The 17161-nt window shown below is 37.5% G+C and overlaps 1 protein-coding gene across 1 annotated transcript in view; it reads left to right on the top strand.

The window, feature by feature from the left end:
* The window catches only part of GRXCR1 (glutaredoxin, cysteine rich 1), a 126695-nt gene that overhangs the window by 62003 nt on the left and 47531 nt on the right, over window positions 1-17161 (top strand). The window contains exon 2 of the mRNA XM_011968921.1: window positions 9168-9410. Within this exon, the coding sequence (XP_011824311.1) occupies window positions 9168-9410 (243 nt within the window). The remainder of the gene's footprint in view (window positions 1-9167; window positions 9411-17161) is intronic.

The following is a 17161-nucleotide window of genomic DNA, read 5'->3' on the forward strand; positions in this document are numbered from 1 at the left end:
AGCAATAATGGTGATGGTGCTGATATGTGTCAATAACATTTTATAATAATAATAATATTGATAAAAATATACCATTTACTGAGAGTTCATGATGCGTTAGTCTTCCTGGTAAGAGTTTTTCTATTCATTTAATCATTTAAACCTCACAAATCCCCATGAAGTAGGCACTAGTGTCTATATTGAAAGATAAAACTAAGAGCGGTCAATAAACTGTCCAGGATTTTCTGGTGACTAAGGGGGAAATTCAAACCAAGTTCTGGCTTAAATGTATGGAAAAGAGGCCAGAAAATATTTATGGAGTATCTATATGTACTTGGTTATATTCTGGGTTCTTAGTTCTAATGAAAAACTAAGTCCTTGCTTCAGTGAGTTTATGTCTTAATGTGTGTAGATAGACAGTGAACCACTTAACATACACAATATAACATCCAGCAGTACTAGGAAAGAACTGGGTAAGAGGATAGAGGGGCTGTTTCCCATAGTGCAATGAGGGAAGGCCTGTTTGAGAAGTGACATTTAACCAGAGGTTAGAAGACAGCACAGGGATGAGTAATGGAATTTCTAGGACTGTCCCTGTGACAGCCTCTTCATGGTACATTTTGCCATTATTTTAGAACAGGGTGGTCCTTTGGTCATTTGTATTTAAGAAGATTATATAACATCTTCTTAAGGAAAGAGTAAGGACTTAGAAGGCAGACTCAGGTTCAAATTCTCGTTTTGCTCCCTTTTCCCCCCTGACTTATTTGGGCACCTTAACTTTATTTCCACATCTTAGTTTCCGTGTCTATAAAACCTGGGCCATAATCTTTACCACTATGATAAATGAAAAAGTGCATATGTAGAGTTCCTTTTGCAGTCTCTAGAACTGCATATAAATATGCAACAGTCATGTGATAAATAATTATTTTTTATAATTTGTGTCTTATAGAGGGACATAGAGAAGTTCCTTTTGATGTTTTGTGGTCCAGTTGTGAGGAGGGGAATTTGACGTAAGAAATTACCACTCACTTTCAGAACTGAATAGGGAGTATGGTTAGAATGGAAACAGATCTAGCAAATAAGCTAAGAGAGAAGCTTGGTGTGGGTAAAGTCTGGTGTGGATAAAGCGGATTGACAAATCATATTAAGTGCAAGAATAAAAATTCAAGAGGTGATTTGAGAGCAAGGTGGGCAGAGATTTATTTACTCAAATTTAGTATTAAGAAGCATCTCATAATGCACATTTAACTATAGAGGTTTACAGAATATCATGGAGAGGGAGAGAGAGCGTAATATATGTAAAATGTCTTGCCCTTTACAAGGCCCACAGCCCTGCTTCCAGCCGCATGTGCCTGCTATTTAAAATCGCTGTTCCCAGAGCCAGGTTGGCCCACTGCCTGATAATCAAGAAATCTGGGTCTAGTCCCAGTTTGCCTACTGACATGCTGTATTGCTTTGAGCTAATCACTTTGCCTCTTTGCCTTTTTGTATAGGAAAAAATATCTATCCCTTACCCATCTCAAAGGAATCATTTTAGACTGAAAAAAAAATTTTAACATGCCCCCTGTGTGATGTAAGTGACTGATACGTGTGGGACCATAATTTAGTAAAGAGGCGAACCTCTTCAATTCACAACCGTTATCTCACCAGCAATGAATTAGGCCCATAACAGTTTGTGGTTTAGTAACAACTTTATCCTGAGGAGTGGGTAGCAAAACAACGTGTGGTTCAGTGTTTCGTCTTGGCTCAGTGGAAAGCACGTGGACTTTGGAAGGGTGCACATCTGAGTTCCAATTTTCTAATTTTGCTGAACATCAACTCTGTCTCCTTGTTGGGGATATGAGGATACTTACTCTTTCTGAGTCTAGGTTTCCAGATCTGTAGATACAGCAACACTATGTAAGTTATTGTGAGGAATTGATAAATGTAAAGTTATTAGTATTGTCTGCCACTGATATTCAAATGTGTTACTTTTTATTTATTAAAAAATATTGCTTAAGACCTGAATTCTTGCAGCTGTCTGGAGGCCTCTAAGTCCTCAGTGATTTGTGGACTCACTGGGGCAAGGCTAGGAGGCCATTTCAGGAGTCCTTTTTAAATCAGTGTGAGGCTAGAGCTACAAAGGCTCAGCCTGAAATAACCCACTGAATTTGCTTCTGCCTGAGGAGCTGAGCCTGTTCCGTACTGATCTTCTGTGGGGGATGGGTGGATAATAACTCTTGGCCTGAATTCCAGTGGATGTGGAAGCTCCACAATCGTCCCAAGATGAGGGGGTGACTGTACTCATTGTTGTGCTGTGGCTACTGCAGGGCGACGTGCAGGCTGAGGGCATAGGTTAGCTATTTGGTAACTCCTTAGTCTGATTTGCAGTAATTTCCATCCCTTTCCAACACATCTGCGTGTGATGCAGGTTGTTGTAAGGCTTCCAGGCATCCCTAAGATTCATCTTTTTAATAAACAGAAAGGAAAAAATGCCCTATGTTTATTACCATCTAGGTCGGCTCTCTCAGAGCTGGGAGGCTGCAGACCCCAGAGGCTTCTCAGTGCTGTCTCAGATGCTTCCATCCTTCGTACGCTATTCCCATGGTAACCCTCAGGAAGGGAGAAGAGGGACAGCCATTAGAGGCTATTTTTAGACTTCTGGCCAGATGCTTTGAGAAATCTATTGAGGGAAGGAAAATGTAGCAAATGTAGGAGAGGAGGATTTTTTTTTTTTTTTTGCCAAAGACAATATCATTTAAAATTCATATAAAACTGGAAAAGACCTTGAGAAATCATTCAACTTATCACTCTACCTCTAGAAAGACCTACTTCCAAATCATACAAAAATTGTACAATAAAATCTTTTTTTAGAACATTTTACTGAATAATGTATTTTAATTTATAACCTACTTTCTACCCTGAATTTGCCCCATATTCAGCCTGAGTCTCCTGAGCAAGGGAACTGGCAATGAGACTGAGTATAATGGCTCAAAATGTGGACTACACAACCCTGGGGGAACTGTTTGTTTAGAATATGCTACTAACGGCCCTGCCTCAGTTTGTGCAGTGTGCATCTTGTACAACTACACCCACTGGTCCTTCTTTACTTATCATTTTGAAATGTAAACCAGGTTTAGTGCAACTCCTTCTATCCTTCTTAAAACCCTTTAGGGATTTCTCGTTGCTCTAGGGTAAAAAACCCAAGATCATTAAAATACAACATGCCTATAAAATACAACATGGTATCAACCCTTCATATCTATCTAGAATCACTTAATACCATTCTGTTTTTCCCTTCTTGTGTATCAAGAAACAAACTTTGAAGGGTATCAAACACGTTATCTTCCTCCCATTTTAAGATCTTTGTACTTGCATGAAATACTTTTCCCCACTCTCTACCTAATTTCTTTGTTAAATTCTATTCTTCCAGATTAACCTCAAATATCAGAAAATAGTTTCTTGATCTCTAAGAAAAGAAGAGAAGGTACCCAGGCACTATGCTTTCCTAATTACTTCTGCATTTCATTAATAGTACCTAGTAGCTTGTAATTCTATATTTATGTGACATTTTGGCTTTCTATTACTTTTAACTATGAACTCCATGTTGATATGGAATTATATTATTTGCTCACCATTATATACCTAGTGCTTAATACTGTGTTTGGCAAACAAATTATTCTAATTACTGAATGAATGAGTAGCTGTTATTTTGTACTCTAATATTGCTATCTTTCTTTAGGTTTGGAAAGTTCTCTGTTATTATGTCTTTGAGTAAACTTTCTACCCCAATCCCTCTCTCTTCACCTCCACTTTAAGGCCAATAAACTCTTAGAGCTAGCTCTTTGAGGCTATATTGTAGATCCTATAGGTGTGCTTCATTATTTTTTATTCTTTTTCTTTTGCCTCCTCTGACTATGTATTTCAAATAGCCTGTCTTCAAGCTCACTAATTCTTTCTTCGGCTTGATCAGTGACGCTGAGAGACCCTGCTGCATTCTTTAGTTTGTCAACTGAATTGTTCAGCTTCAGAATTTCTGCTTGATTCTTTTAAATTATTTCAAACTCTTGGTTAAATTTATTTGATAGAATTCTGAATATCTTCTCTATGTTATCTTAGATTTTGTTGAGCTTCCTCAAAGCAGCTGTTGTGAATGCTTTGTCTGACAGGTCACTCTGTAATTTGTCACTGGTAACTAATTTTAATTCATTTGATGACATGTTTTCCTAGATGCTTTTAATGCTTATAGATGTGTGTCAATATGTGAGCATTGAAGAGTTATGTATTTATTCCAGCCTTTGCAGCATGGGCTTGTTTGTACCCATCTATCCCGAGAAAGCTTTCCAAGTATTCAAAGGGAATTGAGTGCTGTGATCTAAATCTTTGGTTACTGTAGCCATATGTGCATCAGAGAGCATACCAATGCCAGGAATGCTGTGACTCTTGCAAACTTTGCTGCTTAACCCTTGCTATGTGTCTCTTGGCTGAGCTGAATTCTTTCTTCTAAGTTAAATAAGAAATGAGGATTGCTGCACTTCCTGATCACAGAAATAAACCCAACTATACAAGGTAAACTAATTTTAAACAAAGGGACTAAGAAGATGCAATGGGGAAGTGTTAGTTTCTTCAATAAATGATGTTGGGAATACTGAATATCTACACGCAAAAGAATGAAATTGGACCCTTATCCTATACCACATACTCAAAGTGGATTAAAGATCTAAGTATATAACCCCAAACTGTAAAACTCCTAGAAAACATAGGGGAAAACTCCTTGATATTACCCCTGGCAAGAAATTTTTTAAGTTTTGGATATTTCCCCCAAAGACAGGTAATACAAGGAAAAATAAACAAGTGGGACCACACAACTCTAAAATGCTTCTGTACGGCAAGGAAGATTATCGACAAAATGAAAATGCAGTTAATTGATTGGAAGACAATATTCGTGAGCCACATATAGATAAGGGGTTAGTATCCCAAGTAATTAGGAACATAAATAACTAACTCCATAGCCAAAACCAAATAATCCAATTTAAAAAATGGACGAATGACCACAATAGATATTTCTCTGAAGAAGACACACAAATAGCCAAGAGAGATCTATACAAGTGCTCAACATCAATAATATCAAAACCACAATGGGAAGTGCAAATCAAAACAATAAGATATCACCTTACACTTCTTAGAATGACTGCTATTAAAAAGACAAGAAACAGCAAGTGTAGCACATGTGTGAGAAAAGGGAACAATCGTACACTGTTGGTGGGAAGTAGATTACTGTAGCCATTATTGACATTATGAATATTCCTAAAGAAATGAAAAACAGAACTATCATGTAACCCAGCAATCCTCATTCTGGGTATATACTCAAAGGAAATGAAATTACCAACTCTTAAAGATATCTGCACTCTCAGGCTTATGTTTATTGCATCATTATTTACAATTGCCAAGATACAGGTACAACCTAAGTATCCTTTAATGGATAAATGAATAAATAAATTGTGGTGTATATATAAACAATGAATATGATTCAGTCTTAAAAATGAAACAGATATTGCTATTTGTGGTAACATAGATGAACCTAGGGAATATTATGCTAAGTGAAATAAGCCAGGCAGACAAAGAAAAATACTGCATGATCTCACTTATATGTGGAATCTGAAAAACAAACAAGCAAACAAACAAACAAACAAAAGCAATCTCAAATACACAGCAACAGTTGAATGGTGGCTGTTAGTGGTTGGGGTAGAAGGGGAGAGGGGGATATAATAGGGAGATGTTCTATGTACCACATGAGGATTATAGTTAATAATATTGTATTACATACTCACAATTTGCTAAAATAATAGGTTTTAGGCACTTTTACCACAAAAAATGTAACTATGTGGAATAATATATATATTAATTTACTTGACTGCAGTAATTATTTAACTCCGTATATCAAAACATTATATTATACACCTTAAGTATGTACAACTTAAAAATATATAATATATTTCCAAATTCCAGGAAGCTTTTTAAAATGTAGATTCTGAGTCAGTAGATCTGGAGTGAGGCCTGTGATTCTGCATGTCCAATCTGTATCTAACTAGCTCTAGAACTTGGCTCTACATTAGAATCACATTAAAACTTTAAAAAAAAAATCACAATTCAGAGGCCCCACCCTGGTGATTCTTACTTAATTGGTATGGGCTTGGCCTAGGATTTGGGGATTTTCAAAGGCTCCCCAGTTTATTCTAACATTTAACATTCTTGAGATCCACTGATTCCAGACAAAGCTCATCCTCAACAACATGTAAAGGGATATCCATGTGATCTCATACATTAGATAACATCCAATGTGGCTACCTGATAGGGGTCATCTTATTAGTATTTTGAAAATGCATGTGTTTTAGAGACACAGAACGGTGGTATACACGGTTTGTTCTGTAATCAGAGAGAATCTTACATCAGTTGGTTAACATGGCAGCAGGTTGGTCCAATCTTAAATTTTTCCACTTTGACACATCTGGGAAAAGTATTTCATAACAAATAATTCAAAAATAAATGTACCTATTTGAAGTAGTGGACCATTTTGGTAGAAAACTAATGCAGTAACAGTAGTTTTTGTATTCAGAGGAAAATGCATAATTACACAGATAATATGATGAGAAAAAACAAAACTTCGGTGCTCTTCTGAAAGCTGCAGCATCTGTAGTGCGTTTCTGTGCCTTGCTTGCCCATACCTATTAATATGAAGAGGAGCTATAGACCCTAGGGCATTTGGTTGCTCCTTCTAAAGATCAGTGTTTCTAAATCAAAACATAGTAATAATTTCCTTTTTGTCATCAGTTGCACTGATTTTTTTCCACTGACTTATATATTTTTTTAATCTTAAAAAATTCCATAATGTGAAGTGCAATATTTTTCTCCGCTTAACTTAGAATAGTAGTGTGTCGCAAGTCCTACGCTAGTTTTTTTTTTTTTTTTTTCCCCCCACATTTTTCTTTCTTAATCGTCTCAGCAAACTTGTTAGGTAGCTATTGTTTTATCACATTCTCATCACTGTCATCACAAATGAGAACACTGAGACAATAGTTCATTAGCTTCCCAAAGATACACAGGTGGCCAGTGGCAGAGCTCAGGTATATCTGATTTTCAAGTTTATGCTCTCCTTTTTTAAAATTTTAAAATTTTTATTTTTATTTTAAGTTCTAGGGTACATGTGCAGGATGTGTGGGTTTGTTATGTAGGTAAACGTGTGCCATGGTGTTTGCTGCACCTATCCACCCATCACCCAGGTATTAAGCCCAGCATGCATTAGCTGTTTTTCCTAATGCTCTCGCTCTCCCCACTGCACCCTCTGACAGGCCCTAGTGTGTGTTGTTCCCCTCCCTGTATCCACATCCTCCCATTGTTCACTTCCCACTTATAAGTGAGAAGATGTGGTGTTTGGTTTTCTGTTCTTGTGTTAGTTTGCTGAGGATAATGCCTTTCAGCTCCATTCATGTCCCTGCAAAGAACATGATCTCATTCATTTTCATGGCTGCATAGTATTCCATCATGCATATGTACCACATTTTCTTTAACCAGTCTATCATTCATGGGCATTTGGGTTGATTTCATGTCTTTGCTATTGTCAATAGTGCTGCTATGCTCTCTTTATCTTAGTAGGAAATTGGCAGCATATAACAAATCCAGTCTTCAGAAATATTGGTCTACGTGGTCTTTAAAAGCATTTATGGTTAGGTGTCACCATTTATAAATCAGAAAATTTCCTATAAAAATCCAGAATTTAACTTTCTACATAAAATAATTATGTGTGACTACACTGAAGTCACATGCCTGCAAGACAACAATTGCCTAAGCTGTGTAACATTTCTCTATTTAGATGCTATTCTTAATCTTTCCCTAGTATTTCTTTTACTCTTGACCTGCTTCAGCATTTATGATACCAGCTTAATCCCTCCAGGGCTCTAGGTTTTCAACTTAACCTCTACACTCTATTGAGGAAAGAAATGACTCTTGCATCTTTATTAAATTTTATCATCCCAAAAATCCTCTCTCCATGAGGTGGAGAATTTTGTATTGGCATCTTTATGATATTGGACCTTTGGAGTATTACCTGTCCATTTGCATCTTGGCAGAGTGGTCTGACTTCTCTGCATACAAAGTGGTGGAACTAGTGTCCTACTGGCTTGCTTTAGTATTTAGCTATCCAGAATTGTTTCCAAAGGTTTGACTCCACAGGAGTTCTGCAAATCGTGTGGTTGTGCTCTAAAAAATTATAGCTTTGTGAAGACTCATGTATCCCGTGGTCTCATGATATAGTTGTGTTTTGTTCAGTTTCCTTCAACTAAGACTGTGGTAAGGAAGAAGAGAAGCTTTCTTATTGATTTCAGGACCTACCTGGTATGGCTCTTCAGCACACATTAGCAGTGCTGGGCAGGGTTTCCCAGGAAAGCAGTCACTGATGTCTGAAATATAGAAAAAGATTCTCACACAGGACAGTCTTCATCTTGTTTTTGAGTGCTGCTTACCTCCACTCCTGTGTCTGATTCCTTGTTTCCTTTTTATACCTGGCTTTGACCCGCCATTCACTTTGGTGTTGGTTTCTGTAGAGTCCCATTCTGGAATATTTACTTTTTTTATTTGTTGTGGCAGAGCTTTCTCATTACATGTGGGAGCCCTGTCATTCAACAGAGCCCTTGAACATATGTTATGCTACTTAAACCTTAGAAAAATCCTATGATATAGGTCTTGTTATTCCCAGGAAATTGTTGCTCCAAAGATAATACGATTTGATAAATTGATATGTGGAAGAATTTTAACTAGCTAAATGCTAATGTTGACTATTCTGTGGCATAAACTTTAGGTTTATGAAACAGATATAGTGATTGAGTAATGTCTATGAAACATAAGAAAAATATTTCAGTCATTTACTGTTTTACCACATGGCATCCCATGTGAGACGTCATCAATTTTAACATTAGCCATTACTTGATATGCTACTGAGAAAAGGAAAAAATTAAATTATGTCATATAAATTATATTGATTGTTATCTGTATCCCAATTACAGATGTAACTTAAAAGGATAAGTCTTTGAATTGATAAATGAGTTCACTCAACTTTTATTGCATGCCTTTAATGCAATTGTTAATTGTCTTAAAATCACAAGACACAAGAAAGTAAAAGTAAACATTCTTACAACTCAATGTTTTCCCTTCAGCAACCATCAACTGACCTAGAATTTGACCGTGTAGTGATTTATACCACCTGCCTTCGTGTGGTTCGGACAACCTTTGAAAGATGTGAACTGGTTAGAAAGATTTTCCAAAACCATCGCGTAAAATTTGAAGAGAAAAACATAGCCCTGAATGGTGAATATGGAAAAGAGTTAGATGAACGATGCCGACGAGTTTCCGAAGCACCTTCCCTCCCTGTTGTGTTCATTGATGGCCATTACCTTGGGGTAAGTACGCTGCCCAGGAAAGTCTTTTACATAGAACCCAACCAGGGCGGATAGAAATCTATAACGATCTATAAATTTGCAGCATAACTACTGGAACACTTGCTGGCTTTTTTGGAGCTCAAACCAAAGGGATTGGAGCACTTATTTCTGTCCCAGACAATGAGCTGCCACAGTGCTCCTCCCTGAAGAAGTACAGTGAGATAAAATCAGCAAGAAACTGCATTTTTGAATATAAATAAATGTTTAAAAATATTCAGTTGACTTCAGTTTTGCATTGTGAAGCTTAGTATGTGAGATAAAGACTGCATTTTTAGTGTAGGCAAGAAAAATGGATATATATATGAGATATATATTTATAAATTCTCATATATGGCATTATCAATCAGTTTCCTACCTAATGAACCTCAGATGATAGTCCTGAAATGAAATCAATAACAAATGGGGCCTGGAGCCAGGATTTGATCCACTTGTTCAAAATTATTTTTGACTTGGGTAATGCAGCAGTTGGAGACATAAATTCAGGCTTACGGAAAGCAGAGAGAACTCCCAGAGCAGCAGCAGAACATGCCTGTTTCATTTCTCTTTGAATAATACTGCTAGTGTAGTTAATTCCCATTGATCTGTGAACATCCTGTGGAAGAAGCCTACAGAGAGGGCTCCAGAGAGTACACTTTGGAAAGGGTGAGAGCAAAGAGCCAAGGGGCACCGGTAACCAGTTTAGGGGCTGACTACATGATCACTTATCACAGAACAGAGACCGTCAAACCACAGATGGATCCTTGGATCTTGGTTTCATTTAGCATCTGGTCTTAACCTTCATTTCTCAGAGAAGGTTATAAAAATCTAGAACAGGAGATGCTCACATTTTGTTTCAGGGAATCAATCTGTGTTTTAATATCCTGCCATTTTATAAAAAAGATAAATGCAGAGAAGCTGTGATCAAATAGCGATGACATTATGTGATTGTGCTTTTAACCAGAGCTGGACACACACTACATTCTGTAGTAGAGGAATGCTAATTTGAAGTATTGATCCCTTTTTTGATGTATTTCAACACATACCCTTAGGTTGCAGAAAATTACAGCAGCAGTAATAATCATGTTAAAAATAATACATAATAATATAATAATAACACTCTAGTGCACTCACAGCTTTGCATCTATCGTTTCATATAATCCTCAGGGTAGTCTTAGAAATCAACTTTCATATGGCATACTGGTTAAGAGCAAGCACTGGGGTCAGACAGACTTGTTTTAAATCCCTGCCCTGACACTTACCGTGTGACTCTGTGCTTTGGCTTTCTCATTTGTAAAATGAGAATGAGAATACAACTTACCTCATAGGCTGATTTGTGAGAGTATTGAGCTAATACATATTAAGCACTTGGTTCCTGTACCTGAGACAAAGTATGTTTTTAGGAAATATGAACAGTTATCCCTGTTTTGCAAAAGAAAACATTAATTTCTTTGCTCCAAGTGGCAGAGATGGCTAAGTGGCAAGGCCAGCACTCAAAGTTATGTCTGTCTGACTGCCCAAACCCTTGCTCTTTGGCACATCACCTAAAGGAAAGGGATCTTTGCCTGTTTGTTGGTATAGTTTTGGGACCTCAAACAGGGCTTAATGCAAAGTAAGTGTTCAAATGAACATACGTTGAATGGATGGATGAATTATGCTATATTTCCTCATCATGTTCTTTCCTTCTCTCTCTAAGACATTCTTTAATAAAGAAGGGATCTGATAAACTCAACCACACTAGGGAGAAAACATAACTTGTAAGGGCTGTGAATATTTGCCTTTTTTAACTTGGGAAAATGTCTGACAACGTAAGACATTTCCCATTGTGAAATTTCAACTTCTGTGCAACTGCACGGTTAAAATTAGTGGGCAACTGCCTTCAATGCACAGGTATAAAGTTGGCTGTTCTTATTCAGAAGCCAAACTGCTTATCTTCTCACTACTTCTGAGATAATCTGAGAGGCTGTAATGCCCGTCCTGCTATTTGCCCTTTAGTTTGAGGAATCTCACAGAAAGGGTGAAACAGACAAATGAGATGGGGGCATGCTTCTTTCCCAGTTGCTTTTTTCTGTGATCACTTTATTTACACACATGGTAGCCTAGGGGAGGAAGTATCACACAGGTGCTACCTTGCTGTTTCTGTAATTTAAGCTAAAGCTCCAAACCTAGAGTCCAGAAACAGATTTCCCCCTCTTTTTTCGCTTATGAAAGGAAAATTACTTCTAAATCTTTAATTCAAAATGGCAAACACTCCAAAACAACACATCCCCCTCCTATTAAAATAGCCTGCTTATTTAAATTGCAATGCACTTAAATGGAATACATTGCTTGAATTATAGGGCCCTTTTCCTGCACTATGCATGCATCTGAAATGGAAGGATGCCCTCTGCTGGGTTTTGACACCTGGTGAAATGTAATTTTAAGGGAGGAAAAGAAGCTGATGTTGGTAATTTCCTTAACATCTGTGGTGTTTTAAACAGACACATGAAACCATTTGATTTAGTTTAAATTTAGATGGGTGAGAAAAATCAAGATTTGTGAATCATCTGCACAATACAATTTCTTTATAGGAAGGAGAGAGAAAAATAGAAAAACAGACAGAAACAGCCAGAGAATGAGGTAGACAGAGACAGAAAGTGAGGCATCTGGAGGCAGACTGGGGGACATGGGACGGAGAACAAGAGAACATTTTGTAGCTCCCTTTGCATTACTGTCAGTGTTACCCAACCCAGGGTGGGTGGTGCCGGAGGAATTTAGTTATCTTCATTGAAGTGAAAATAACAGAGTTTAATGGATAAGAAGAATTACAAGGACACTAAGCTCTTTTTTTCCTGATAACTCTCTTCCCCAACCAAACTGAAAAATGAAGATGGAAGCAATAAAACAGTCAAGGAAAAAAAGTACTTTAGAAGATAAATCTACACTGCCCTTGGATACTCCATGGTAGGGGGCAGGGGAGCAAATTCAGTTTGGAACTTGCTTAAGGCAACTGTTTCATTATTTTGCATTAGAAATTTTTTTTACACAAAAAAGATTGTGTTCAAATAGTTACAACATAAATTACCTTAGAAATGCCAGTAGCATATAAATTAGAAATAGTGGCCCATATGGACCAATCATAAGCCTCCATGGTAGAAATCCACAAAACCCACATTGGAATGGAGCTATAAAACATACAATGAACCTAAGTGGGGTCTCTGGTGACAGAGAGAGGAATAGAAGGGCCATTGATAAAAACAGATTTCTTAAACTACCTGATATTGAGGTGGGACTGATTGATAATTCTATATGTGTTTAAAGTACTGTATTATTCTTTTTAAGAATAAAGACCACTAGTATTGAGCAGAGCTAGGTTACAAACTAGAAACACAAACTCTAGGTACATTTCTAAGGAATACTCACAAAATTTCTCAGCAGACATTGGTGCCCAAGGAAGCGTCTGCCATAATCAAGAAGCAGTTGGCTCCAGAAATTCACTGCGTTTGTTGTGATTCACCTGTTGCTCTGCACCCTCGCCAGCATTTAGTTTTGTCAGTCTTCTGGATATTAGCCATTCTAGTAGATGTGTAGAGATATCTCACTGTTGCTTTAATTTGCCTTTCCCTAATGACATATGATGTGGAACATCTTTTTAATATGCTTATTGGTCATTTGCATATCTTATTTTGTTAGATGTCTATTAACATCTTTGGCTCATTTTTAAGTCAAGGTGTTTGTTTTCTTGTTGTTGAGTTTTAAGAGTTCTCTGTATAGTTTAGATAACAGCTCCTTATTAGATATGTCTTTTGCATGTGTTTTCTTAAGTCTGTGGCTTGTCTTTCCATTCTCTTGACAATGTCTCTTAAGAGCAAAAAATGTTTAGTATCAATGAAGTTCACTTTATCGCCTTATGCATAATTTCTTTCATGCATCCTACTTTTGATGTTGTATCTAAAAAATCATCACCAAACCCTAGATCATCTAGATTTGCTCCTAAGTTATCTTCTAGGAGTGTTATAGTTAACATGTGACATTTAAGCCTTTAATCTATATTGAGTTCATTTTTGTGAAGGAATAATATTTGTGTCTAGATTAATTTTATTTTGCATATGGATGCTCAGTTGTTCTAGGCCCATTTGTTGAAAAGACTATCTTTTCTTTATTGAAATGCCTTTGCTGCTTTGTCAAAGATGAGTTGACTGTGTTTATATGGCTCTATTTCTGGGTTCTCTATACTGTTCTATTGGCCATTTATCTATTCTTTTACTAATGTAATCCAATTTTTTAGAAATATTTCTTTTATATCTCAATATGCTCAGTATTTCTTCTTTTTGAGTATATAAGATACAGGTAAAATAGCTGTTTTAACCTAGTTATTCAACAATTGTATCTGTGTCAGTTCTAGTTGATTTCAATTGATTGATATTTCTCTTCATTTTTAGTCATATTTTTCTACTTTTATGCCTACTTGGTAATTTTTGTTTAGATGTTACATATGGTGAATTTTACCTTGTTAGGTAAAACTATTCATTATTGGGATAATTTTTTATACCTATACACATTCTTCAACTTTTTGCTGAGATACAGTTAAGTTTCTTAGAAAGAGTGTGATCCTTTGAGTTTTGTTTCTTAAGGTTTTCTAGTCAGGGCCAGAGTAGTGTTTGGTCTAAAGCTAACTATTTTCCATTACTGATCAAGATCTTGTGAGCACTTTACTCAATGCCCCACAAATTATGAGGTTTTCCAGTCTTACTGGTGGGAACAGGTACTCTTTTAGGTCCTTTACCTAGATAATGTCTCCTTTAATTCTTTCAGATAGTTATTTTGCTTGCCTTGAGTGGTTTTCTCAGATGAAGATACTGATCAGCACTCTGCTGAGCAGCCAGGCTGGGCCCTGTACTCCTATCCAGAGTTCTCAGTGAAGTTCTTTACTCTCTGAAACTCTATCCTGTCAACTCCAGCCATCTTGGTCTTCTGACTCTCAAGTCTGTTTCCTCCACTCAGGGAGTCTCCCAGCCCTCCTGTACACAGCTTGGAAAAGCTGTCATGGCAGTCAGCTTGGGTAGCCATAGAGCTCACCATCTATTTCCTACGTCTCTGAGATCATCATTCATTGTTGTCTGATGTCTAATATTATAAAACTAAAGGTTAAAATTATTATTGTTTATCAAAATAAAACAATTGGTCTACTTTCAGGCAAAATAACAAAGTAAAGTAAAATTTTTAGGCTGCATGAGTATAGCAGTTATAAATTACATTCATTTCTGAGTAATAATGGCTCTTTTACACACACACACTAAACAACAATGAACCTTAAATCTTTAAAATCTAGGTTTGTATTTTATTCTCATATGCAAAATGTACAGAAAAGTGCACTGGAGAGAGTACAAAGTTTTATGATACAATCTAGGACCACTTTCTAATTTCTAGTTATGCCATTCTTAGCACAGGACTTCCATCCTCAAGTTCTCCTAATAATATAAGGTAATTACTGAAACTCTTGCCATCATACCTGTATTCCAGACAGAAAGGGAATAAAAAAGAAAAGAAAAAAAGTACATCCTTCTTCAAAGAAGGAAGTTCCTTTTAAAAGGGTTTTTTTATTTTTTCAGAAATCTCACCCAACTTCCCCTTGCATTTTATTGTTAACCTTTAGTAGCAAAGAAGGATAGAAATATAATATTCTAGGTGTTACATTGATAGGCTGAAAAAATAAGGTCTTTCTTAGTACTGCATAGAAAAGAGAGATCATAGATATTGGGTAGGCAGTTAGTGTCTGCCAAGGTGATCAAAGCTCGTTTTGAGTGGTTGACTCAAAACGACCTTCAAGCTGTATGTGTTTCTCATTAGAACAATTCCTTCAAGCTGTATGTGTTTCTCATTAGTTATTTCCATGTAGTCAATGATTCCCTAGTATCTACTCTGTTAATAAGGGCTGCAGAGGTGGTGGGGAGCCTTTGGTAAATTTGTTGTTTCTGTATGGGAGTGTTATTATAATTATATAAAATAATAACTAGTGTCATAAACCATTAACAGAAAGTTAAGTGCTTTGTTATGTTTTGAAACTGTTCTGTTTTAAACCATGTGAAAGTATTTAACGTATGCATGTGAGAAGTAATTTTTAAATTTTGGGATCATAGGAGTCTTTGAATATCTGCTGAAAGATATTGATATTTCTGTTTTAGTCTGTTTTTACACTGCTATAAAGAACTACCTGAGACTGGGTAATTTATGAAGAAAAGAGGTTTAATTGACTCACAGTTCTGCAGGCTTAACAGGAAGCACAGTTGGAAGACCTCTGTAATGTAACCTGGCTGTTTCTGAAAGCGTAGTCATATGCATTCACAAAGAGAACTTACAATCATGGCAGAAGGTGAAGGAAAAGCAAGCATGTCTTTACCATGGTGGAGCAGGGGGGAGAGAGAGATTGAGAGAGCAAAGTGGGGAAATGCCACACACTTTCAAATAACCAGATCTCATGAGAACCTGCCATCATGAGAACAGCAAGGGGGAAGTCTGCCTCTATGATTCAATCACCTCCCATCAGGCCCCTCCCTGGCACACAGGGATTACAATTTGAGATGAGATTTGGGTGGAGACACAGAGCCAACCATATCATTACACCCCTGGAGTCTCCCAAATCTCATGTCCTTCTCACATTTTTAAACACAATCATGCCTTCCCAACAGTCCCCCACAGTCTTAACTCATTCCAGCATTAACCCAAAAGTCCAAGTTCAAAATCTCATCTGAGACAAGGCAACTCCTTTCAATCTATGAGCCTGTAAAATCAAAAACAAGTTAGTTACTTCCAAGATACAAAGATTGGATAAATGCTCCCATTCCAAAAGGGAGAAATTGGCCAAAACCAAGGGACTACAGGTCCCATGCAAGTCCAAAACCCAGCAGGGCAGTTGTTAAATCTTAAAACTCCAAAATAATCTCCTTTGACTCCAAGTCTCACATCCAGGGTATGCTAATGCAAGGGGTGGGCTCCCAATGCCTTGGGCAGTTCTGCCTCTGTGGCTCTGCAGAGTACAGGCCCAGCAGCTGCTTTCATGGGCTGGTGTTGAGTGTCTGCAGCTTTTCCAGGCACATGGTGCAAGCTGTCAGTGGATCTATCATTCTGGGGTCTGGAGAACAACAGCACTCTTCTCATAGCTCCACTGGGCAGTGCTGCAGTGGAGCTATGTGGGGGCTCCAACTGCACATTTCCCCTCAGCACTGCTATAGTAAAGGTTCTCCATGAGGACTCTGCCCCTCCAGCAGACTTCTGCCTGGACATCCAGGCATTTCCTTATATCCTCTGAAATCTAAGTGGAGGTTCCCAAACCTGAATTTTTCCTTAGGCACACCTGCAGGCCCAACACCTTGTGGAAGCTGCCAAGGCTTGGGGCTTGCACCCTTTGAAGCCATGGCCCAAGCTTTACTTTGTCCCCTTTTAGCCACAGCTGGAACTGGAGTTGCTGGGATGTAGAGCAACATGTCCCAAGACTGTACAAAGCAGTGGGGGTCCTGGGCATGGCCCATGAAATTATTTTTCCCTCCTAGGCCTCTGGGTCTGTGATGGGAGGGACTGCTCTGAAAGTCTCTGAAATGCCCTGGAGACATTTTCCTCATTGTAGGTTCTGGATATTGGACCTTTGTCAGATGAGTAGATTGCAAAAATTTTCTCCCATTCTGTAGGTTGCCTGTTCATTCTGATGGTAGTTTCCTTTGCTGTGCAGAAGCTCTTTAGTTTAATTAGATCCCATTTGT

Source organism: Mandrillus leucophaeus, unplaced genomic scaffold (genome assembly GCF_000951045.1).
Source record: "Mandrillus leucophaeus isolate KB7577 unplaced genomic scaffold, Mleu.le_1.0 Scaffold865, whole genome shotgun sequence".
Taxonomy (NCBI): Eukaryota; Metazoa; Chordata; class Mammalia; order Primates; family Cercopithecidae; genus Mandrillus; species Mandrillus leucophaeus.